A 26,648-nucleotide genomic window follows, 5' to 3' on the forward strand; every position below is an offset into this window, starting at 1 on the left:
TAATTGAGTGATTTGATGGTCGGTTACACGAGCAAAAACAGCTGGATTCTTTAAGGAGCTCTTGTAGTTCAGTGGTAGTGTCCAGGACGTTTAATGTCGAGTCCCATTTGGTGCAGGAAACCTGTCATGACACTCTTGAGCAGGTTGATTCAAAATGCTTTCAAGCTCATTGGAAAAACAGATTAGATTCCCTACAGTTTGGAAACAGGCCCTTCAGCCCCACAGCTCTACACTGACCCTCCAAAGAGTAACCCACCCATACACATTCCCCTCTGACTAATGCAGTCAATGGGCAATTTAGCATGGCAAATTCACCTGATCTGCACATTTTTGGACTGTAGGAGGAAACCGGAGCACCTGGAGGAAACCCACACAGATTCAGGGAGGACGTGCAAACTCCGTACAGGCAGTCGCCCGAGCCAGGAATCGAACCACGGTCCCTGGCACTGTGAGGTAGCAGTCTGCGTGGGTTTCCTCCGGGTGCTCTGGTTTCCTCCCACAGTCCAAAGATGTGCAGGTCAGGTGGATTGGTGTTAACGTCAATGCCTGAAGTCTGAATTGCCCCACAGCTACAAACCTTCCAAAATAATAGTGAGTTCTTAAAGAGTTCTTGTGGTACTCCCTACCTCCGGGTCAGAAGGCCTGGGCTCAAGTCCCAACAGAATCCATAGGCTCATGTCCTGGCGATGGATGTTCAAAACCCACCAGAGCAGAATAAAATCTGCAATTGACAGCTACTTACAGAAATAGTGACCATAAGTTGTTGTTAATTATACAGGGTAAAAAGTGGTCCAGGTTTTTTTCCACAGGATGTGGTTGGCTTCTGGACAGGGAAAGATGGAAACTTGTTTTTTTATGCGAAACTCTATCTTTTACAATAAAAAAGATTTACAATCCTTGTAAATCTATCAGAAGGATGTTGTGAAACTTGAAAGGGTTCAGAAAAGATTTACAAGGATTTTGTGAGGGTTGAAGGTTTGAGCTATAGGGAGAGGCTGAATAGGCTGGGGTTGTTTTCCCTGGAACGCTGGAGGCTGATGGGTGACTTCATAGAGGTTTGTAAAATCATGAAGGGCATGGATAGGGTAAATAGACAAAGTCTTTTCCCTGGGATGGGGGAAATCCAGAATAGAGGGCTTAGGTTTAGAGTGGGAGGGGAAAGATTTAAAAGGGACCTAAGAGGTAACTTTTTCACACAGAGGGTGGTGCCTGTATGGAATGAGCTGTCAGAAGAAGTGGTGGAGGCTGGTATAATTACAACATTTAAAAGGTAACTAGATGGGTACATGAATAGGAAGGGTTTAGAGGGATATGGGCCGGGTGCTGGCAGGTGAGACTAGATTAGGTTGAGATATCTGACCGGCATGGATAAGTTGGACCGAAGGGTCTGTTTCAGTGTGTATATCTCTATGACTCTCTGTAAATCCTTTGCTCCTCAATTGTAAAGTCCCGATATCGATCTGTTAAATGGAACTATTCCTGGAAAGGCAAGGGGTCAGTTAATCAACAGACAATCGAAACAAAGAATACAGGGAATGAATGGACGAGCAGAATCTCTGAGAAGAATCAGTAGGGGCAGGGTTGATGAGCTGAATGGCTTGTTGCTTGTGCTAAAAGATGCCGTGTCATCTCCCACCCCAACCCCCCACCCAAAAGGGGCCTTAAAGCAAAACCTCTCACTGTCCCTGCTTAATGGACACAAGCTTCATAAACACTGGTAAAAATTGTGGCTGATATTTCTTTCCTATCACACCCTGTTTTCTCAGACCACTTTAGTTATGCCATCCTGTGGCTGCATATAAACCAGACCAAGGATTCAGAAAGGGTGTGGGGCCGGGTGATTAACTACTCAACATTGTACTGAGTAAGCAGGGTTACTGGTTCCTTCAGAGATTTGCGCAAATGATGGGTACATTATAATCTTTCAAAGATAAATTGGGTGGCACAGTGGTTAGCACTGCTGCCTCACAGCGTCAGAGACCCGGGTTCAATTCCCACCTCAGGTGACTGACTGTGTGGAGTTTGCACATTCTCCCCGTGTCTGCGTGGGTTTCCTCCGGGTGCTCCGGTTTCCTCCCACAGTCCAAAGATGTGCAGGTCAGGTGAATTGGCCATGCTAAATTGTCCCATAGTGTTAGGTGAAGGGATAAATGTAGGGGAATGGGTCTGGGTGGATTGCGCTTTGGCGGGTCGGTGTGGACTTGTTGGGCCGAAGGGCCTGTTTCCACACTGTAAGTAATCTAATCTAATCATAAATGGGATTACCTGAGAATTGTTGTGAAAACCTCCAGCTGAATGCAATAAACAATTTTTATTTCAGCTTCATTTCCTCTCCTACTCCAACTAGTTAAGATGTGGGTTTTAATGTTTCAGCCAGACTTCTCAACCAAGCGCGCGCTCATTCTCGTTGAATAATACTGGGAGTCTATACTTTTACAGAACAATTCCAGAATGTTTTTCCATACCACTCCATTCCATGGACTCGCCATTTCTTATGGTGGTGCCTCCTCTGCTGTTATGTCTTGTCTGGAGTTCTTTGTTCCTTTCACTCCTGAACGTCAAGCTCCATGCCATGTCTTCCCACCAGCCAAGTATCCAAACCAGTCGCTAATCAGTGCAAATTGCCAAGTGGAAACTTAGACATGAATCCCCTTGGATTTATTCCCAGTTGGTCAGTCATCCTGCCTCTTGCAAGATGGGACAGAGGGTTATCACCTGTTTCAGCTCAGCTCACTGGAATTCTCTCTGATTCCCTCTAATTTATCTCTCTTGGCCTCGGAAATGATCTGTTTGACAGATCTGTGCTCACCTTTCAAAAGAGAATTGGATAGCAACTTAAAATTCAGTCATGGGAAAAGCAGGAGGCACTGAGACTAATTACCCATTGCATTAAAGAGTTAAGGTGGATTGAATAATCTTGCTACTCTCCCAATTACAGCAACAGCAGCTTAAATCTGTGTAGTATCCTTCATGTAGTAAAATTTCCTAGGATCTTTGAGGAGCAAATATCAAAGGTAACTTGGAACTGAACCACAGAAGGCAAGCAATTAGGAAGGTAAACGGTATGTTAGCAAGTGGTTTTGTGTTCAGAAGATGTCTTACTGCAGTTATACAGGGTCTTGGTGAGGCCACACCTGGAGTATTGTAAAGGTGCCATGGGGTCAGTGCTGTGAAAATTCACTAGGTTGATACCAGGGCTGGCAGGATGTCATATGCAGGGAGATTAGGCTTATAATCGCTAGAGTATTGAAGAATCAGAGGAGATCTCGTTGAAACATTCTGATAGGGCTGGACAGACCAGGTATAGAAAGGATGTTTTCTCTGACTGGTGAATCTAGAGCTCAGGGACATGGTCTCAGGAAATGGGGTAGGCCATTTAAGACTGAGATGAGGAAACCTTTCTTCACAGGTAGAGCAGTCAGCCTGTGGAGTTCCCGACCACAGAAGGCTATGGAGGTGTCTGTTCAAGAAAAAGATTGATCATTGTTTGAACATTAAAGGCAGTACAGAGAGAAGGCAGAAATATAGCGCTGAAATAAAGAACCAGCCACGATCATATGAAGGGCTAACTGCTCCAAGTTTCTGTGTGATGCTGGAACAGACGGCTAAAGGTGAGAGTAGGAAGCTAGATTTTAAGCTGGCGATTCTTTCAACGTTCGTGATTACTAAACAGCGGAATGTCCAGTGCCATTTATTTCCAAATTAAATCTGCTGTGCGAATGTGAATGCCTTGTTGCTGTTGCCACCAGTTGCACCTGGTTTGTTAACACTAAGTATGTTGTCAACAAGCCTGAGCTGGCTTTCGTACAATCACAGTACAATGCTGCTCTGTGTGCCTCCCCTTTGAACCAGCAGGTGTTTGGCCACAACATAGACTTTTATCACTTGAGCATTTGTAATGAATCCTTGTGTCTGGTCTGGCCAGCATCTGGAGGACAAGTGGGACATGAAAAGATACGATCTCGGTTGACGCACGTTTCAGGAATGGGCACATGGCTTCTGAACGCAACCATTGAGGCCCAGCTTCTTTTAAGGCTGGATATTTTTAGATTGATGGCTCAGATCATTGTAGGAGCCTACCAACATGTACAGAATAGACGAGACTCGCTTTTTCTCTTCCCGTGTAGTCACAGCAGTTGTTGACTCACTACATTATGACAACCCTGCTGAACGATTCTCCCCTTCGCTTGCATGTTTTTGTGAGCTTTGAATCTAATCGCAGTGAGCGGTTCACTCGCTGATGGTCAATGGTTGCATTTGAACACAACTAATGAAAACTGCATTTTAACTAGGTGTCTGCTTCAGGGTGTAACCAGTCATGGGCGAGATGGGCTCTGAAGCACTACAACCCCAAGTAATAGATTAAGGGAAATAAATTGGATGGCACACATCAGTCATCAGTCTTTGAGGGGTTTTCCTGATCTCAGTGTGGTGACATGCAGTGAGTCACTGTGTTGGCAATCAAGTTGCTCATGAGTATTTATCATGGCTGTATAGTTGAATGCAATGCCTCTAGACCAAAATTGTTGGTTAGTAAGGGGTAGTGACATCCCTGGGAATGAGAGAATAGATGATGTTTCTCGTTGTGAACACTGGAAGAGGAGGGACATGTAAAGGACAGTGCGTGGATAGTTCTAGAGGAAGATGTGGAGGGGTGTGACAGTCCAGAGTTGGGAATAGCATTACCCACTGACATTTCCTCTTCTTTCCTTGTCTAGGTCTGTGAGAGAGGTGTTAGATTCTCTCCTGATGGTGTGCTGGGGAATGGTGCAAGAGTCACATCTTGTGCCCCTCAGCTATCCTAGATATCCTAGAGTGACCATTTGGTTCTCTCACCCACAGGCTATTTCCAGGAACTGCTGGACCAATCCGAAAAGAACCTGCACAGGAAGCTGACACACATGTATGGACTCCTTTGCGCTGAGAATAGCAAAATCTTTAAGGACCTGTTCAGCGAGCTCCGCCATTATTACAAAGGCGCCAACATCAACCTAGAGGAGGTACTGAATGAGTTCTGGTCGAGGCTGATGGAGTGCCAATTCAAGCATCAGAACCCACATTACCAGATCAGCGATGAGTACTTGGAGTGCATGGTTAAGCACGCAGAGCCTCTGAGACCCTTTGGCGAGGTGCCTCGCTTCTTCAAGATGAGGCTAACTCGGGTGTTCATCGCTGCTCGGTCCTTCGTGCGGAGTCTCAGTCTTGGCACTGATGTGGTGAAGAAAGTTTCTCAGGTAGGTGCAAACATCTTTCCTTAAGCTAACCTCAACTATATTTGCTATTGCTCGTGGTGAGGAATAAATATTGGGCGGGGCTCCAGAAAAAAAGGATTCCGCTGCTTTTTCTTTCAGAGTCATCTGAATGGGGGTTCTCTGACAGTGCAGCACTCCCCCAGTCGGCCACTGGAATATCAGCCTAGATTTTGTGTCCACGTCTGTGGAAAGAGGGGTCTCGAGCCCACAATGTCCTGCCCAGAGACGAACGTGCTACCCACAGCCGCAGTGTTAGGTGGCGAAACAGTGCCATGTGAATGGTGCTCAGTGTTTGAGACTGTTTGCTAATCCATAGCAATCTCGAGACTGAGGTTCACTGCTACCATTTGGCAGAGAGCAGCTCACAGCCAACTCTGGAGGAATTCTATGACTTCAGCATCTGTTTGGTCTGAAAGTCTGTTCACTTTCACTGCAGAATGCTGGTGTGCTGAATTGCAGGACTGTGGATTCCTCATGGCTTCTGTTTGTGACAAGTGTTGGAGCTTGAAGCTCACTGGGGTAACAGCTGAGCATAGAGAGAGAGAGAGAGAGAGAGCAACTGGTGCCTCCAGTCTGACTAACAGTGTGATTTCATAAAATAGTTTATTTCAATAATTTCTGCACTGCCGTCTGACCTGGACCTGTTGACTGTTGGGTCATGGTGGATGTGGGGAGTGTCAGTAACCCTCAGCTAGGTCAGTGCCAGTGGCAAGGAGTTCCATTCTCCAACCTCAGTTCTCTAAAGAGCTGCCCGTATCTTACGATCAGATGATCGAGTGGCTCACAGAAGAAATAAGTAGGCCAGTCTCACCATTTTGCTTCTTCACGATGTTTTGTCTTTTTAGACTTGATTTCCTTCCATTTCTCTGTATCCATGATCCCCAACCATTGTGTAAACCAGAATATGCATACACAGAGTCAGAGAGTAAAACAGCACAGAAACAAACCCTTTGGTCCAACCAGTCCATGCTGTATTCACGTACGTATCCAAATGTCTTCGAAGTGTCCTAATTGTGCCCACATCCACCACTTCCTTAGGAAGTTCATTCCACAAGTGACTACCCTCTGTGTAAGACATTTGCCCCTCATGTCACGATCATGACCACTGATGTATGTTGATGTACACTTGGGTAGCTTGTCCACCTGTGTTGGCACACATTTGTAACAGAATCATGCAGCATGGGAACAGACTCTTCGGTCCAACTAGTCCATGCCAACCCTCATCCCAAACAAAACTAGTCCCTCCTGCCTGCGCTTGATCCATATCCTTCCAAATGTTTTTTATTCGCGGAATTAGAAAATAAGAATAAGAATTTTCTTATCGAAATGTCTTTTAAATGTCAAAATTGTTCCCACATCCACCACTTCCTCTGCAAACTAACAAGCACATTAACACTTCTACACACACCAAAGTACATAATACAATTGCAAAATCCCATGAACTAACAGAACAACGGAAGTTTGTTTGGAGCATTCCAGTGTATTCAGTCGGGAGTGACATTTTCTAGTCTCTGCCATTACATTGTTGTGTCGAGTGTTGATCTCTGAAACACGGTGCCTGATTTTATCAGGATCTGCGACACAGGGCACAGGAGGAGAAGACAGTAAAACAGTCAGGAGCTGCTTGGGACGGCCCTTGCATTGCTGGGGCATTTTGCCAGCGATGTGAATGGAGATGGGGCAGCTGCCCATTCTGTGGAGTCTCTCAGTATGAGGCTGAGAGCACTTTGTGGACGGCAGTGTTACTCCCGGCTGTGTGGGGTGCCAAGTGGAGAGGACCATCAATTCTCTGTTTCTCGTGGCCCACAGAGGAGAGGGGCTGTGGGTGGAGATGGGAGCCCCAGCGGTCCTCCCGGGAGGAGAATTTTCCCTCTGACCCCCAGCTCCGTCAAATGTTCCTTTCTTTCTCCACCTTGCACCCTGCCCCTCCCACCTCCGAAGGTCTTCTGCCTCCCTCAGCAGTATCAAACTCTCCCTGTTGGTCAAGTGAGGCTTCAGAGTGTCCTGATCAGGCCAACAACAAAAACAGCTCGCTAGCTGCCCTTACCTGGACTCTGGGTGTAAACACAGTTCATGAAGAGGCTGTCTGTTGTAAAATAGCTGAAGCAGTCCAGCTGTAGGATAAACCCTTGACCCCAAGATGTGATCTGGATGTTGGTGGTAAAGGTCACACCATGGTGCCAAAGGATGGAGCACTGAACGTGACTTTCAGGGAAAGGATGAATAGCCATCATCCAGTCCTCCATAAAGACAAGATTTACAATGTACCAATCCCTTAAGTGTAGTTTGAATCTCTTCAGGGCAGCACCGTGGCTCAGCGGTTAGCACTGCTGCCTCACAGCGCCAGGGACCCGAGTTCGATTCCAGCTTCGGGCGACTCTCTGTGTAGAGTTTGCACGTGTTCTGGTTTCCTTCCACAGTCCAAAGTCATTCAGGTCAGGTGAATCTGCCATGCTAAGTTGCCCATAGTGAGAGGTACATTAGATTAGATTACTTAGTGTTGAAACAGGCCCTTCGGCCCAACAAGTCCACACCGAACCCATTGAAGCGCAACCCACCCAGACCCATTCCCCTACATTTACCCCTACACCTAACACTATGGGCAAGTTAGCATGGCCACTTCACCTAACCTGCACATTTTTGGACTGTGGGAGGAAACTGGAGCACCCGGAGGAAACCCACGCAGACATGGGAAGAATGTGCAAACTCCACATAGACAGTTGCCTGAGTCGGGAATTGAACCCGGGTCTCTGGCGCTGTGAGACAGCAGTGCTAACCACTGTGCCACCGTGCTGCCCATAGTCAGAGAGAAATGGGTCCGGGTGGGTTACTCTTTGGAGGGTCGCTGTGGGCTGGTTGGGCCAAAGGGCCTGTTTCCCCACAGTCGGTAATCTAATCAACAATGATGTTGCAGCTGTAGAGACTGAAAGCTGTTACCAGAACGTTGGTTAGATTTCCCAGAGTTTGCCTTTGATTTGCCCAAGGCATGTTCCTGTGTTGAGTTTGTTCCCTGTAACTAAGTTGCCAGTTTGCTAACAGCACACTACAGAACCCTAAAACAAAAACAGAAATTGCTGGGAAGGCTGGCAGTATCTGTAGAGAAAGTCCCTGATCCTGCCAGACCTGCAGAGCCTATCCAGCGACTTGTTTTGTTTCTGATTTCCAGTGTTCGCGGTTCTTTTGGTTTTTATTTACTTTCCGCGATCCAGGTTTAACTACAATGGTTAATGTGTAGTCATTAGCAATTCACAAATAAGTGGTCAGTCGAGTATCTGCTGTCAGCAGTTTAACTGACTGGCACATCCTACAGATGAACAATGCAGTGCTGTACCCACAGTGCACCATTGTGATTAAATGCTGCCCCATGTGACATCGTGGGACTGTCACTAACCGAGTTATTGATCATTGTGTTGTTCATGTTAACATGACTGACTAGGTCCTATTCCTTTTCGGTACGTGCTTGGTCATGATAAAGACTTCGAATTTTCTTAACCACCCTCAAGGATGCTTGTAAAGTCTTTTTCCTTTGCTTTGCCTTGTTACAGTTGCTGGGTTATGGTCTAACAGGTTTGTTTGAAACCACAAGCTTTCAGAGCCCTGCTCCTCCTCCAGGGAACTAGTGAGAGAGAATACATTGGACACCCTTCTTATCAGTAAAAGATCAAAGGGTTATACAACGGATGCCAATGTATTGAACAAACCTAATGGCTGTAAGTCTTTAATCAGTTAGAATGGAGATGCAACTTTCAATTGATTAATATATAAATCACAGAATTTATTTTGAGTCACTGCCCCTTGATAACTTAAGATATTATCGTTATAAGAGGTGACATATCCGGACAGATAATGCACTTTAGGTGTGAGGCCTTGTTTCAATCTGTCTGTGTCGTAACCTGGAGTTGGACTGTTTTTATTTCCAAAGTAAGAATTTATAAAATGCCGCATTTACTGACTGACTGTCTACAGATAGTGTTTTTGAACAAATAGAATGTATCTGGTAGTGGTTAAAACTTGAAACCTATTTGTGATCAATTGACTTGATGGTAGTGCAGCAAAATCATTAGTTCTCTTTAAGGGAAATCTATTGCTTAACTTCATATAATCTGCTAGGAAATAAAGAGAGGGTAAGAGATACTTCATCCTCCTTGACTCAACATGCTGGTGTTCCCTTTAAGAGGGACAGAGATGAGAAACAGACAAGTTTGGTTGAACTAGTGTTGTCCTTCAGATACACCGTACTTGAATCAGGGTGAAGAATTTACATCTCCATATTATCAAAGGGATGTCGAGGTACTGGAGAAGGTGTGAAATGATTTACTGGAATTGAGAGGTTGCAACAGGAAACAAACACAGAGTGTGCTGGGGAAACTCAGCAGGTCTGATGACATCCGTGGAGAGAGGGCAGAGCTAGTGTTTTCAACCTGGTATAATTCTGCTTCAGAACTAAGTACCAAGAAAGATTGGACAGATGGGGCACTTATTCTCTAAAACAGAGACGAATAAGGAGTAACCTGAGATTTTTGAAAATTATGAAATACTAGATGAACTAGACGTAAAGTGTGTGTGTGTCCGTCTGTCTGCACGTGTATGACTAGAACTAGTCTGTTACGAGAAGATAGATTTGGGAGGGATTTTACCTATTACCTTTTACCTAACATGTGGAATTCACCACCACGAGGAGCAATTGAGGTAAGTGATACAACTAGATTTAAAGGGAAACCAGATAAGTTCATGAGGAAAAAAGAATGAGATATTAGAATTAGATTTTATTGAGATGTGTACGAGTACAGTGAAAAGTGTACAAAGTCACCGTTCTGTAATGCCATCTTAAAACATAAAATACAAAACCAGAATTTAGGAAAAACAAGAAATGAAACTGACAGCCAAAAGAAAAAAACATCCAGATCTTCAAATCCTTATCCAAAAGAAAAGGAAAAAGTCTGAATTTTAAAGGGTTGTCTCCCTGGCCCCAGCCCTGGCCTGGGGTTTCAGTCAGCCGCCTCCTCTTGGGACATGTTCCACCAGACCTTTGTTGCTGCCACTGTCACCACCGATCACCTTGATGGGATTAAGTAAAGAAGGGAGCAGGGCAATTCCTGCAGGGCCCACACCAAATAAGTGGGCTGAATGGTCAGCACCGGTACTGCAAATGCAAAGTTCAGATTGTGGATTGCTGTCGAGTGATCAGGAGCATGGTCCCTGGCTAAATCCCCCTCCTTAACCCCAGGACATTAAATAGTGGGCTGCTGGCTGAGAGCACAGACAAGGGGGCCAGGTCTGAAGTGCTTCCCAGTCAGTGTGGCCAAAGTACTCGGGAGCCCATTGGCAGATATGGTTGTTCAGTGACATAGCGTGATGGATAAACTCTCCAATCCCACACTCCCAGTGGATGATCCCCCACTTGAAGGATGTGTGACAGTCCAAGGTTGGCCGAGCACAGCACACCCTGTGTGTAGCTGTCCCCTAAAAGGCGTCGGTGAGTTTGGTCCGGCTGTAGACTTTGCTTCTTAAAGAACGCTGTTCACTTTCTCGTGCATGTGGGTGTTGATAATTTTCTTTAAAAAAATGAGCTTTGGCTGGATTCTGCCTTGCAATTCCACAGATCATGAGAACGAGCTGAAGAATGTGCTCGCACCTGCAAGAGGCCGATCACCTTTCAGCAGATAAGTAAATGTAACCTGACCACGGAAAATGGGGGAGCTCAGAGCCCCAGCTGCAGGGTCTGAACAGAGAGGCAAGCAAGTCTCCACAGTGTCAGTCAGGAATATGAAGCCTTTTCAATCCCAATTCCTTCCTATCTCTCCATATCTATTAATAGCTATACTTTTGAAAATAGGTATCTATTTCCCTTTTAAGCACCACGATTTATTACACATGTCTAGCTCTGAAATGGGACATTTCATACACATATCATCTTTTGTGTAAAAATGTTTGCCCGGACTCATTTTTCTTTTACTGGTTCAGTTCCAACTCTGGAATAGAGAAATACAGAAGGAGACCATTCAGCCTGCTATGCCACTGCTAGCTCTTTTAAAGAGGTGTACAGTAATTCCCTTTCCCTGTTCTGTTCATATAAATCTGCAGTTTGTTTCCTTTTCAAGCACATTTTCCATTCTCTACTGAGAGTTAATGTTGAATCTACTTCCGTCCTTGTTTCAAGCCATACATTCTAGATCACAACAATGCACTTTCTAAGACAATTTCTCCTCAATTCATCTCTGGTACATTCGCCTCTGGTAACTTAAATCTTCGAGGTTCGATAAACACCCCCTTTCACAACAGTCCCAACAATGAAGACCTCTCCGCTTTCTTGATCAAAACCCCACAAGACTTTGAATTTGCCAAATTATCGACCCTCTCACTCCCAGAACAATCTCTCCACTTCAAACAAAAGGTGGAATTTACTGATGCTCCCTCGGACGCACTACTCTGACGTAATCTAGAGGTTACCTGATTGGGTGGGAGGGTATCAGCCTTGCCCTGCACCTCCCCAAATTAAGTACCTGGTGGAAACTTGGGATTCCTTCCCAGAGATAAATCTAAGTCCGTCAGTGGGTAATTAATTAAGTCGACGCTGGGTCCCCATGGATCTGCTACATGGGGGATATCAGCCATCAGATTTGCCCCATGGGGGACATTCTTGATTGAGGAGCCTGATATCAGGGAGGGCTTTGATGTGTCATTCCCCTCCCCCACCCCACCACCCACTATTTCTTCAGCTACACTATCATGTGCCTGGGGCACTGTGGCAAATGAGCTCGCTAGCATTAGATTGATAGCAAGCCTCAGGTTAGTGGGGAGCAGGGCCCCAGGAATTATGCATCTCACGTGGAGTTGAGAGTTCCTATTGTGTGTTGAGGCCCTAATTCTCTCAGGACTCAAACAGATCGGGCGAGTGCCAGTGGTTTTGGCAGTGGGTGTTGGTTCACCCTGCCACTTCACTTAAGGTCCGTTCCAGCAGTGATGGCGTGTCAAAGGTGACTCCTGCCTGACCACCAGTACCATAGTGGAGCACTTAACAAGAAGGACTGTAAAGTTAGACAGTTTGTTTCTTCATTTTCCTGTCTTTTAATTTCTATGATTTGGTTTATTTTTCTGCATTTGAAATGGCGTCGGAGAATGGCAACACTTTTCACTGTATTTTTGTAACAAGATACTCAAGACAATAAATGAATCAAATGAGAGAATTCCACGCGCAGTCTCTCCTCCTCAGCACAATTCTCATAAATCCCCTCTGCACTATCTCCAGAGTCCCTTTCATCAGATCCTGTTCTGAAGAAGGGTCACTGGACCCAAAACTGATTTGTTTCCACAGGGGCTACCAGACGTGCTGAGGTTTTCCAGCAATTTCTATTTTTCTTCGGGACTCCCAAAGCAGAATGTTTAAGGGAGGAAAAAAGTGGAACCTTCCAAAGCAGAAGCCAGTGTTATTCTGCGAATTTAAATGGCAATTAATCTTGCTAGCTGCAAGATTCAGAGGGAAGGGTGAGATTGTTAGCTTACCATTCACCATACCAACCAGCAACCTCTTCACTCCATTGAGACCAGATTCACAAGCTGTTTACAGCCAACAGGCAAGGCTAGTGTTATTTTAAAACTTGATTGTAATCAAACTCTGTGTCGAAGGGTAAACTGCTTCATCAAACTGCTACTTCCAGCTTTTGCTCAAAGATCTGACTTGAATTGCAAATGTTACTTTTAATGTGATATTACCAGATTTGCAGACGGCACGTCACCTGTTGGGATTGTAAACTATGAGGAAGGTATTTTTTTAAAAAAGAAAGTTTTGGAAGGTTTGGGACAGGTTGAGTGAATGAGCAAGAGTGTGGTAGGTGGAATATAATGTGAATAAATGGGAAGTTATCCATTTTGACTTCAGAACAGACAGAGAATTCTTTAAACGCTGAAATGCTGGGAAGTTTGTATTCAAAGGGTCCTGGCTATCCATGATCAGTACAAGCTAACATGTACAAGCAGGAAGGCATTAGGATGCCAAATGGTAGGTATATTGGCCTTTATCACAACAGGGTTTGAAGTCTGGATGTCTCGGCTGCAGTTATACAGCCTTTGTGAGACTCCATTTGGAGCACTGTGTAAAATATTGGTCCAAGGAAGGATATACTTGCCGTAGAGGGAGAGCGGTGATCTCGTAGAAACTTTCAACATTCTTCCAGGACTTTAGAGAGTGGATGCAGATTGGATGTTTCCTCTGGTTGGTGAGTCTAGAACCAAGGTACAGGTTAAGGGGCAGGTCATTACAGCCTTAAGTAATGAGAATTCATTCAGATGGTGGTGAATCTTTGGAATTCTATACCCCAGAGGCACGTGGAAGTATAATCATTGAGCAGGTTCAAGACAAAACCAACACATTTCTGGAGGCTAATAACACCAAGAAATACAGGGATAGCATGGTGAAAAAAAATGGCTTTGAGCTAGATGATCAGCCACGATTGAGTTGAATGGTGGAGCTGGTTTAACAGGTTGACTTCCAATGGAAGGATATAAACGGGTCAATTGCTCAACAGTTCTGTGTTACCGCTTACACTCTGTAGAAACATACCTGTTGCATACCACCCCTATCAGCATTATTTACTGTTCATTTCACTGCCTTTTACTTAGCCAACTTCCTCTTAAACACATGCAAACCATTCAGCTGTATGTGGCAGCAAGTTTCACCTTCCCACCATTTCCCAGACAAAGACATTTCTCCTCAATTGGTTCATCAATTTATCAGTGAGTATTTATGGCCCTTGGTTATGGTCTCCACAGAAGTGGGTAAAAATGTCTTTTATGCATCTACCACATTGAGCGTTTTTGTCATTTGAATGCTTTATTGCTCATTGGCTGTCATCACTTCTGTGCAAAGAAGATCCACCATGTTCACTTCTTCCTGATCGTTCTCCAGATAATGTTGTAAACATTTTGTCTCTATCTCACTTTTTGGTGGAATATGGAGACCCAGGGACTGAGCACAATTTTTCAAACATTGTCTAACCCCCGCCCCACTGCCGACATTATGCCTAGCAGTTTGCTTGGATTATTACGATTTGTTGTCTTGCAAGCTAGTGATCCAATTTTTCTTTTTAAGGGGAGTTTTGGGGGTAGGGGAGTGGGTGTGGTGGGGTGGGGGGGGGGCGTTGGATTTTGAGGAGAGCTCTCATGCCCCTCTCCAAATTGTGCCCTGGATATTCTGGGCCATCTAAACAGGTCAATTCCTGATCCACAAGGCTGGATCTCTGAGAGTGCACCATTCCCCAAAGGGTTAAGAGTTGAGCTACATTATGAAGTTAGTTCTCAATCTGGGCTTGGTAAGCACACAACTTACTGACTCCAAATTGTTACCAGTTTAAGCCACACCAACATGGATAATAATTGAATAATTTCCCCAGCACAGTCTCTTGATACGGAAATGCTAAGGCGACTTGAATGGGAGTGTTTTGGGTTCTCAGTGGGATGAACTTTGAGTTAAATGGCCTCCTCCTTGCTATGGATGTTTTTCTACATTTTAGTGTTCAACCTCCTCCTGTCTTGTTTTCGTATCTGTTTTTGCAAATTACTGAGCCGAAAAGAGAGCGCCAAAAATCTTGTCAGAACAAGAGGAGTTATTTTGAGAGACACGTTTGGTGATAGTTTTTAGCCATTGTTCTCCACCTGCACCTTACACGCAAAGCATTCAACACTGTAGCAAGTCACCTCAACTGCAGCCATCAATAACCCAGAGAATTGGAAGATCTCCAGATAGATAAAACAAACATTGTGTTCGCAGTACATAAGCGGCTCAGACAAGGACATGCATTGAGGCCGCTGTAGTCTGTGACAGAACATGAAGCTGCCTGAAGTGGAAATGAAGAACGCTTGGAGATTTCCAGCAGAACATCAGCTTTTAAAGGCAGGAAGACGGTCAGGTTAATGTTTCAGCAACAGGACACTCCATTCCCTCCAAACAATGCAGCAGGTCAATCAGAAACAAGTCAGTATTTGCACAGATGGTATGTGTTTTGCAACAGATATTCTGAGGAAAACTAAACCAGATATTAAGTGAGCGTGGTTTTCAAACAAGAGAATACTGTTTACTCGCCTAATGAGTAACACACAGAATGTGCTGTGGAATTGGGTGTACTATCTGACTCAAATACATATGCCATTCCTGGTGCTGCTTCCTGCTCCAGTCTACTTCCTGCTCCAACTCCAGCACCTGGTTCTGCTCCCAACACTTGGTCCTGGTCCTGCTCTAGCACCAGCTCCTGCTCCCAGCTTCAGCTCCTGGTCCTGCTGTAGCTCCAGCTCCTGCTCCCGGTCATGCTCCCAGCTCCAGCTCCCACTCTCGCTCCCAGTTCCTGTTCCTGCTCCTTCTCCTGCACCAGCTCCTGCTCCCAGCTGCCGCTGCTCCCAGCTTCAGCTCCTGTTCCTGCTGCAGCTCCAGCTCCTGCTCCCTGCTCCCATCTCCCAGTCGTGCTCCCAGCTCCAGCTCCTAGTTCCTGCTCCTGCTCCATCTCCAGCACCTGCTCCTGCTTCTAGTTCCTGGTCCAGCTTCCAGCTCACTACTCCTGCTCCTGCTCCAGCTCCTGGACCTATCCCAACTCCAGCTCCTGGTCCTGCTCCAGCTCCTGCTTCTGCTCTAGATCCACTTCCTGTTCCTTGTTCTTATCCCAGGTTCTATTGATGGTCATCATTCCAGTTCTGTTCTAGGCCTTGCACCAGGTCCTGCTCACAATCTCAGTCCTTATCCTGATCTTGGTCCAGTTCAGCCAGGTCATCAAAGTATTGCTAACGATGTGGAAAGAGGAGAAACAGAGGCAATTATCAGCCTTGTTGGTTGCATGAGCACACACAAGCACTGCCATGTCTCAGCCAGTGCTAGCTTTAAGCTTCATTCAGCTCATTTCAGTGTGTGGAATTGTATGGAATTGCCACTGTGACCACCCGCATCACTGCACTTTGAAAAGAAACTCATTCACAAAATGGTATGGGTAGTAAGTTGGCAGATGACACCACAATAGGTGGTGTCATTGGACAGTGAAGATTATCTCAATGTACAACAGGACCTTGGTCACATAGGCCAATGGGCCAAGGAGTGGCAAATGGAGTTTAATTGAGATAACTGTGAAATGTTGCATTTTAGAAAGGCAAATCATGGCAGGGCTTATACAGTTAATGATCGGGCCCTGGGGAATGTTACCAAACAAAAAGACGTAGAGGTGCAGATGCAAAGTTCTTTGAAAGTGGAGTGGCAAGTAGACAGGGTGATGAGGAAGTCATTTGGCAAGCTTGCCTTCATTGGTCAGAATGTTGAGTATTGGAATTGGGATGTCATGTTGCGGCTGTATAGGACATCGGTGAGGCCACTTTTGGAATATTGTGTGCAATTCTGGTCACCCGTGGGAAGGGTGTTGTTAAACATGAGAGGGTACAGAAAAGATTTACGAGGGACTGGAGGATTTGAGCTATAGGGAGAGGATAAATAGGCTGCGGCTTTTTTCCCTGGAGTGTCGGAGGCTGAGGGCTGACCTAAACGAAATATATAAAATCACGAGGGGCCATGGAGAGGGCGAATTGTCTTTTCCCAAGGGTGGGTTTAAGGTAAGAGGGGAAAGATTCAGAAAGGACCTGCAGAGTAACGTTTTCACACAGAGGATGGTGCGTGTATGGAATGAGTGGCCCAAGAAAGTGATGGAGGCTGGTACAATTACAACATTTAAATGGCACCTGGATGAGTCTATGAATAGGAAGGGTTTAGAGGGATATGGGCCAAGTGCTGGCAAATGGAACTAGATTAATTTAGGATGTCACGGATGAGTTGCACCGAAGGGTCTGTTTCCATGCTGTATGACTCTATGACTTTGTGTCGAAGGAGTTAGGCTATGCCCTGGCTGACCTTGGTAGTGTTGCGTGGAGAGCCCAACCTTCAGCTCTTGGAGATTTTGGTCAGCCATCTTGACATTTCCCTGCATGGGATACACTACTGCCTTGGAACAGGTTGGAACATTATGCTACCCCCTACATGGCGTTTTAGAAATGCAAGTTGTTGTTAAGCACCAAACGTAGGAGGTACTGGAGAAGGTCTTGCCTTCATCTGCTGTCAGAGGTCACAGCCGGAAGCTCCTTATGCATGGAGATCCTTGTAAATGTGTCTGTTTACATGTGTGAATTATCGTAGGTGATGACCTTTTCAGAATGGCACCTCGTCCAGTCTTCCCACCAACTCAATGACATGAGCTGGGAACAATTCCAAATGTTAGCACTGCAGGGATTGGTGTAGTACTCAACCTGTCCGGGAAACTTCCTCTTTCACGCCAGACAGCTGTGAAAGCCGAAATACTACGTCCGAGAGCTCTGGCTGAGAGAGAGTCACAGTGGGCTCTTCACTCAATCCTCTCATTAAGTATTGATTTTTTTTTGCAAAACTGTGCTTTCTTTCATCCTGCCTGGAGCAGCTGGGGCCAGGGCCTCCTCCTCAGGGATGGGTGGACAGGGGGTCTTTAACATATCACTGTGTATGGCAGCCCTTTCATTTCGACAACCGCGGCCCGCGGTAGGGCACTTGTCTCTTAGTTGGAAGGTTATGGGTTCAAGTTCATCACCCACTTTGTGCAGTATCCCAGGCTTGACGTTCCAGAGCAGCTGTTTGCGGAATCTTGCTGTGTGTTAATGTGGCTGCTGTGTTTCCTACAGTGGCTGCATTTCAAGCAAACAAACCTAATTGACTGTTAAGAGCTTCCGAGTATCTTGAGGGTACATAAATGCAACTGCTTTTCTCACCCAATATTGTCAGGCTGTTTTATACTCATAGAACCCCTACAGTGCAGAAAGAGGCTATTCGGCCCATTGAGTCTGTGCCAGCCTCCAAAGAGCATCCCACCCTAACCCCATATTTCTAATGGCTACTGGTCACTGTAGAGAATTCAAGTTTTTTTTAAAATTCATTCACTGGATGTGGGCAGCATTTATTGTCAATTCCTAATTACCTAGAGGGCAGTTAAATGTCAGCCATAATGCTGTGGGTCTGGAGTCACATGTAGGCTGGATCAGGTAAGGATGGCACTTTCTCTCCCTAATGGACATTTCCCCTGATATTCAACAATGGTTTAATGGTCATCATTAGACTCTTAACTCCAGAGTTTTACTGAATTCAAACTCCACCATCTGACACAGTGGGATTCGAACCTGAGTCGCCAAGGCATTACCTGGCCCTCTGGATTAATAGACCAGTGATAATACCACTGGGCCATTGCCTCCCCGTGGGCCAATCCACCCAACCTGCACATCTTTGGAGGAAACCAGAGCAAATCCCATGTAGAGAATGTGCAAACTCTACACAAGACAGTTGCCTGAAGGTGGAGTCTAACCCAGATCCTGAGCACTGTGAGGTAGCAGTGCTAACCACTGATGAGCCACTTATAAGATTGCCTTAGCCCATATACAGTGATATAAAGATAGAGCATTTACCTTGTGAGATATACAATCAATATCTTTACTGTTTCCAGCTTGTCAGGTGACCTTGCCACTGCTCACTCTCCTCTGTCAGTTCTTCTCATGTTACTCCTCTATTCAAGTTCTCTTAGAAGTGGTTCCAACAAGGTAAACGTAGCTGCCCACACAGCCTACTCCAGTCTCTTGGCCTCCAGTTACCTGCCCCCTTGGCTTCAGGCTTGTCACTGGTGTGTGATGACCATGTGACCATGCTGCTCTATTTTCCAGCTCAATGTGATTCCTGAACATCGGCCTGCAAACTGGAAGGAACTTCAGGAGTTAACCCTGATCTTACTGGAGGGAATTCGTCTGAAGGAAACATATATCGTATTCACAGTGTTTCTCATCTTGAACATGAGAGATGGGAGCTGAATAAAATTCAAGTTATAGGAACAGGAGGCCATTTCGCTCCTTGAAGCTGCTCCTACATTCAATGAGATATAATTGATCTGAGCTCAAACTCATTACTTCCCTTGATATGTTTTGTTAATAAAATGCTATCAGCCTCAGTTTTGAAATGAACAATTGATTATCACTTCCATTTGTGGAATACTGGTCCAAACATTGACTTTGTAATTTGTTGTAAATGTTTCCCAATTTCAATGCTCATAGGTCTGGCTCTAACACATAGACTGCGACCCCCAGACTTAGTCTCCCAACCCACAGAAGTATATTTTCTTTATCTGCTGTTAAGCATTACCATCAACTCCAGTTCAATGACCCTTAACCTTCTAAATTTCATGGAACACAGGCCTAATTTATATAATTGTTTTTTGCAATTTAACCTGAGAGATATCATTCTAGGAAATCTGCACTGCTTCAAAAATCATTGTATTATTCCTGAGGGATTTAATTGGAGATTAAATGGATGGGTAGAGTCCATATCTGATTCGATCGGGGGGTGTAGAAAGAGATTAAATACATTGATCCAACTGGAAAATGCTGGCTGAGATCATTCGGCTAAAATGATTGAGCGTTGGATCTTTAGTCCATTCAGAGAAATATTCTCATAACCAGTCATACAGACCACGACCAGAAATGTTTGCCAAATCTTTTTCCTGTTGGTTTGCCAAAATGCTGATGCGATGATGTGATTCATGTTAAACAAAAGTCTCGAAGCCACACAAGTGATTCACTTTGTAACAGCTCTTCACAACGCAATCACTTCTGGAAGGAATGTTGCTGAGCTCAGTGGTTACATTAGTTTTGGGGGATTGAGTAGACCTGATCGTCTGAGAATGCTAGATCACCATTGGCAGAGGGCCATGTGCTTCAGTCAGATCATCTGGTTAAGCATAATGAGCTAACCCACATGCGTTTTTTTTTTCTGTCGAGTTGTCTTTATCCATCAATTCTCTCTCCTGTTCCCCTATGAAGCTGTTAACTTTGTGGTGGGGAGGTGGATTATATTGCTGGGTTCAGTCATTCTCTGGAATTTTTCCATGGACTCAACAGTGAATTTGGACATTGACTGTGTAGAGCATTCAGCAGTCAGATACAAAATGCAATTATGTATAATTTGGAGCTGTCATGGAAGGTGTAACATCAGTTGGATTTAAGAGTTGACTTCTCTCAATGTAAATTAGAGGCATAGTCATAGAGATGGACAGCACGAAAACAGACCTTTCTGTCCAACTCGTCCATGCTGACCAGATATCCTAACCTAATCTAGTTCCATTTGCCAGCACTTGGCCCATATCCGTCTAAACCCTTCCTATTCATATACCCATCCAGGTGCCTTTTAAGTGTTGTAATTGTACTAGCCTCCACCACATCCTCTGGCAGCTCATTCCATGAACACACCACCCCCTGCATGAAAAAGTTGCCCCGTAGGTTTCTTTTATATCTTTCCCCTCTCACCCTAAACCTATGCCCTCTAGTTCTGGACTCTCCACCCCAGGAAAAGACCTTGTCTATTTACCCTATCATGACCTTCAAACTTTTATAAACCTCAGTAAGGTCACCCATCAGCCTCCAGCGCTTCAGAGTAAACAGCCCCACCCTATTTATTCAGCTTCTCCCTGTGGCTCAAATCCTCCAACCCTGGCAACATCCTTGTAAATCTTTTCTGAACCCTTTCAAGTTTCACAACACCTTTCTGATAGGAAGGAGACCAGAATTGCATGCAATATTCCAACAGTGGTCTAACCAATGTCCTGTACAGCCACAACATGACCTCCCAACTCCTATACTTGATGCTCTGACCAATGAAGGAAAGCATACCAAGTGCCTTCTTCACTATCCTATGACTCCACTTTCAAGGAACTATGAATCTGCACACCGAGGTCTGTTTGTTCAGTAACACTTCACAGGATATATACCAATAAGTGTATATATCCTGCTCTGATTTGCCTTTCCAAAATGCAGCATCTCACATTTATCCAAATTAAACTCCATCTGCCATCCCTTAGCCCATTGGCCCATCTGATCAAGATCCTGTTGTACTCTGAGGTAACCTTTTGATTAGGAAAGACAGGAATAGGCACGAGTAGAGGAATAACAACAGCATGGACTGGTGGGCCAAATGTCCTGATTCTGTGCTATATATTTTCATCTCTTGGCAATAGTGATGCAGCTCTCTCATGTAGTCAACACTCCTCACTCTCCAGAATTGCTGAGGTCAACAACACTTGGTTCACTAGACATTACACTGAAGTGTTCTTATACAGTGAATCACTTGGGTAGCATCAAGACTTGATGTAACATGAATAACATCATCACATCTGCATTTTGGCAAAACTAACAGTTAAAGATTTGGCAAACACTTTTGAATGTGGCTTGTGTGATTTAAAATGAGATAAAATCATTCCCATGTTTGATTTTGTACAGATTGGATGCAGAGCGAAGTATACTTTGCATCATTCCACTGTCTCAGGATCTTAATACAGACGTGGCTTTGTTACAGAGTGGATCTTGCTCTGTATGAGTATCCTTAGGTCATGCACAGTGCAGTTTAGATACAGAGGACAGACTCCTCTATATTTCTGCACCAAACACAATCAGACCACTATGGAGTTGTCATCTTAACTCAACTACTTTCAGTCCTCAGTAATTCTGAAGCATTATCATCGATTGTTTTATTTTTGGAAGTTACAATTGTATCTGCTTCCACCAGGCTGCGCATTCCATGTCATAGCAAATCGGCCAAACAAAAATAAAATCTCCCAGTCTATTCCATGATAGTCTGCAGCACCCAGCTTGCCAGGGCAATGGGGTACACTCTGACCAGACTATACTGAACCACATCTTCAACTGGGCCATCACGAACCCTGGTCGAAACATAGGCGGCAATGTATCTGTGCTCAGCATCCATCAAGGCTTGTCCAATAGTGTTATGTGCCCTGATCATTATGGGTATCTCTTCTTTCCCCCATTCCCACCCCTACCCAGTAACCCACCTTGTACTGTCCATCACGCTCACCCTCAAACACAGCAAGTATACATGAGTGCTCCAGGATGTAGGTGTCTTGGCAGCTGCCAGGGTAGGGGGCACACACCTCCGGGAAGAGGTAACGCTGATTGCAGGTCACATGACTCTGAATGGGATGGCGCCATCACCTGTTGATGAATTCTGCAGTGTTGTGATGCGGTCCTCTCAGTAACATGTGAGCGGTTCCTGGCATCCTGCGTCTTGGGGAAGTCAGCAATGTTCCTGAGTCCTGCCTGCCTAGTTGGCAGCGTCCATCATGAACTGGGTGCGTCTCATTCACTGCGCTGGCCTGTTGATGCTGCTGGGTTTGTAGTCAGCCCTGGTCCTGCTGCATCTGACTCCACAGCCTTAGTAAAGCAGCAGCCACGTCAAGCGACATCCCACAAACGGCAGGACCCAGGACTCTCGACAGAAAGCAGGAACCGAAGGGATGCTTAGATCTGAGAGTCACTGGTGACATCCCCTGCAGCTGAGGGCTGCACACATTCCTCAATACAGTGGGACACGCAGCATCCTGATAACGAGGGTCATGTTCACCATCCATTCAGCTTCAACCTCCGGTTCAGCACTAACTTGGCAAAAGTGCCACAGTAGCTCATTGACAGACACATAACAGTACATGCACTCCTGTTTGATGTACAGATACCATTTCCAGCCAAGACTCCCATCCATCCTTCAACCTTTCCTTGTAGTTAATGCAAACCATTGTTAAACCTCCATGGACAGATGATGAAATGATGATCTCCATCATCCACAGCCATTTTGAAAGTAGCCCAGTGCATTGGCATCTTTTTAAGTCATTGCAGCTAACTTCAGCATCACTGAGATGGCAAAGTTCAATTGGGAACCAATAGAGTCGTGCAAATTACCTTTGGCCATCATTGCTAATGGACAACGAAATGATTGCAAATGGAATGTCATTGGATTTAGCAAACAGCTGCTTCATGTATTTGCCCCCTCAATCTCCAAGCATCCACCAACATGAATCCCATAATCAAACTGACACTGATTCCGTCCACCCGAGGTATTGTCTTAGCTGTTTTCCAATTGCATTTTGAATCTTGGGAATAGTAAATGATAGCAGAATGCAGCTGGTAGTGGACACCCTGAGCACCAGGTACCCTCAGAGTTTCCAATGTTTCCTATCACCTCACTCCACCCCGAAAAACCTCATCGATGAGGAACGTAAGAATTAGGAGTGGGAGTGGGCAATTCAACCCTTTGAGACTGTTCTGCCATTGAAAGTGATCATAGCTGATCTTGTTCTGCTCTCAACTCTACTTTCCTGCCTGTTCCCTGTAGCCCTTTATCCTGCTTTTCATCAGAAAGGCATCTATTTCTTTCTTGAATCTGTTGATTGATTCTGCACACTGGGGCAGTGAGTTCCTCAGATTCACAACCCTCTGGGAGAAGTAGTTGCCTCTCATCTCAGTGTTGAAGCTACCTCCTCTCATTCTTCACCTGTGCTGTCTTATTCAAGACTATCCCACAAGGGGACACATCCACCTTATCAATCCCCTTTAGCATTTAATGCACCTCAATCAGATCCCTCCTCATTCTTCGGAATTCCAGTGAGTGCAAACCCAAGCTATTCAACCGCTCCTCATATGACGGACATTTCATCCCTGGAACCAATCTGGTAAACATCCTCTGAACTGCCTAGAGTACCACCACATCCTTCCTCAAGTAAGGAAACCAAAACTGGACACAATACTCCAGGTGTGGTCTCACCAGTGCCTTATATAATTGTAACAACACTTCTTTACTTTTATAAACTAATCCTTTTGCAATAAATGCTAATGTTCCATTCACCTTTCTTATTATATGCTGCATCTCCATTCCTGCTTTCTGTGATCCATGCCACAAGGTCATCCAGATCTCTCTGCACTGATACACTTTCAATTTGCTTCCCATTTAAATAATAACTTTCCCTTTTATTTTTCCAGCTAAAATGGACAACCTCGCATTTATCCACGTTAAACTCCATTCTGATCCATTCTCCCAGTCTATCTGTAAACTCTTCATCATCTCATCACAGCCTGATTTCCCACCTATTTCAGTGTCAAGTGCAAGGTCTGCTCTGCCCAAGTCTATACCCACCTGCAGATCACTCCACCCATCCCACAGGTGGAAATTCACCACATTGAACTTCAATCACAACTCCACCAGGAGCTACAGAATTTTGGAAGATGACCGCCAATGCAACAAATATTTCCTGGGCCACTTCCTTTGGGATGTAGATTATTCGGCCCTTGGGAGATCTGTCAGCCTTTAGCACCACTCATTTCCTCAGCATCATTTTCTTACTAAGGCAGCACAGTGGTTTTGTGGTTAGCACTGCTTCCTCACACTGCCAGGGACCCAGGTTCATTTCCAGCCTTTAGACAGCCTGTGTGGAGTTTGCACATTCTCCCCTTATCTGTGTGGGTTTCCTCCGGCTGCTCCGGCTTCCTCACATAGTTCAAAGATGTGCAGGATAGGTGGCTTGGCCGTGCTAAATTACCAGTAGTGTCCAAGGATGTGCAAGTTATGTGGGTTAGCCATGGGAAATGCAGAGTTACTAGGATGGAGTAGGGAGTGGGTCTGGATGGAATGCTCTTTTCAGAGTCTGTGTGTACTCAATGGCTTGTTTCCGTTCTGTAGGGATGCTATGATTCTAATACTGATTTCCTTCAATTCTCCTTTCTCCGTTCACCCTTTGGTTCCCTAATATTTCTGGGAGGTTATTTCCACCCTCTCTTTGTGAAGGCAGAACCAAAGTTTGTGTTTGTTTCTTCAGCCATTCCTTTGTTCCCCATCATAAGTTCCCAGGCTTCTGATTGTAAGAGATCTACATTTGTCTTTATTAATCTATTGCTATTCACATATTTATCAAAGCATTTATGATCACTTTCAATGTTTCCAACAATGTTACTTCCATAGTTCTACTTCCTCCCTTGATTTTATTTGTTTTGCCTGCTTATACTGAATTCCAAACTGCTCCAGCCTTCAGGCTTACTGCTTTTTCTGGTGATTTTGTATGTCTCTTCTTTATATCTAACTTTACCCTTAATTTCTTTTGTAAGCCATAATTGTGCCATGTTTCCTTTTTTATTTTTGCACCAGGCAGGAATGAATAATTGTTGTAATTCATGCACGCAGATTTCAAGTGTGATTCACTGCTTATCCATTGTCAACCCATCTGGTAATGTCCCCAGTCCAGCAGTGCCATTAACACTTCATACCCTCGTAGTTCTCTTTTGAGAGTTAGATTTAAACCTCATAATCCTGTACCAGTTAAGGTGGCACAGTGGCTCAATGGTTGGCACTGCTGTCTCACAGCGCCAGAGACCCAGGTTCAATTCCATGGCACATGCAGGGTAACAGGGATAGGGTAAGGGGGAAAGTCTCTCCCATTTAACTGCTTGAAAGGAGAATGGGCGCTTACAGGTCTCTCTAGTCGACTGAGGAGATTTTCAACACTTGTGTGAAAATCCTCCTTCTGGCAATCCCCACCAAGATCTCTGTTCATATCGCAAAAGGATTAAAATGCTGCTGGGTCAGGTACAAGAGGAGTTAGCATTAAGTCAGATCCCCCTTTATCTTATTTCACCCAACTCTCCCAGATAAAACTTCACTTAAATCCAGACTGTAGCTTCTGCAATATCCTATGAAAGTATCTCACAAGCATTGTCTCAGAGAAGCATCCACTGCCCTATCAGCATAGCATTTATAAATCCTATATAGGATTTTGGGGGTGGCATGGTGGCACCGTGGTTAGCACTGCTGCCTCACAGCGCCAGAGACCCGGGTTCAATTCCCGCCTCAGGCGACTGACTGTGTGGAGTTTGCACGTTCTCCCCGTGTCTGCGTGGGTTTCCTCCAGGTGCTCCGGTTTCCTCCCACAGTTCAAAGATGTGCAGGTTAGGTGAATTGGCCATGCTAAATTGCCCGTAGTGTTAGGTAAGGGGTAAATGTAGGGGTATGGGTGGGTTGCGCTTCGACGGAGTGGTATGGACTTGTTGGGCCGAAGGGCCTGTTTCCACACTGTGACCAATAGATTGTTTCCTGTTGCAGGACTTGCCATTCTTCTGTCCACCTTGATTCTGTCGATAGACTGAGGAGATATTTTGAAAAGAAGTGTCTGGGTTGGATTCAAGCCCAAGTTTCTGATGTGAAAGGGCAGCATGGCTTAGATATAGAGTAAGATCATTTCACAGAGTATTCACCGGTGCTGTAAAGTACCATTTAAAATTCAAAGGCAGCTGATTGTCACAGTATCGTGCAGCTAGTTCCAGCCATTTTTACACTGCAACTAGGGAGCTTCACCCTGATACTCCAGCTGAACAAAGTCTCAAGATTTTCCCTTGTATGTCAACGTGAACACTGCAACTCATATTTTCAGCAGTCCCATCCAAAGCGTGTTTTGGTGAATTGCCAAGCTTAACAACTTGGATTTACGCAGTGCCTGTTAATGTCAGGAAGCAATCCAAAGAACTTCACAGAAATCAGACAAG

The 26,648-nt window shown here is 45.0% G+C and overlaps 1 protein-coding gene across 1 annotated transcript in view; it reads left to right on the forward strand.

Annotated features, from left to right (window-relative positions):
• LOC140479123 (glypican-1-like) overlaps nucleotides 1–26,648 on the forward strand; it is a 206,354-nt gene that overhangs the window by 146,806 nt on the left and 32,900 nt on the right. The window contains exon 3 of the mRNA XM_072573063.1: nucleotides 4,843–5,234. Within this exon, the coding sequence (XP_072429164.1) occupies nucleotides 4,843–5,234 (392 nt within the window). The remainder of the gene's footprint in view (nucleotides 1–4,842; nucleotides 5,235–26,648) is intronic.

This window comes from Chiloscyllium punctatum, chromosome 6 (assembly GCF_047496795.1).
Source record: "Chiloscyllium punctatum isolate Juve2018m chromosome 6, sChiPun1.3, whole genome shotgun sequence".
NCBI classification, from domain to species: domain Eukaryota; kingdom Metazoa; phylum Chordata; class Chondrichthyes; order Orectolobiformes; family Hemiscylliidae; genus Chiloscyllium; species Chiloscyllium punctatum.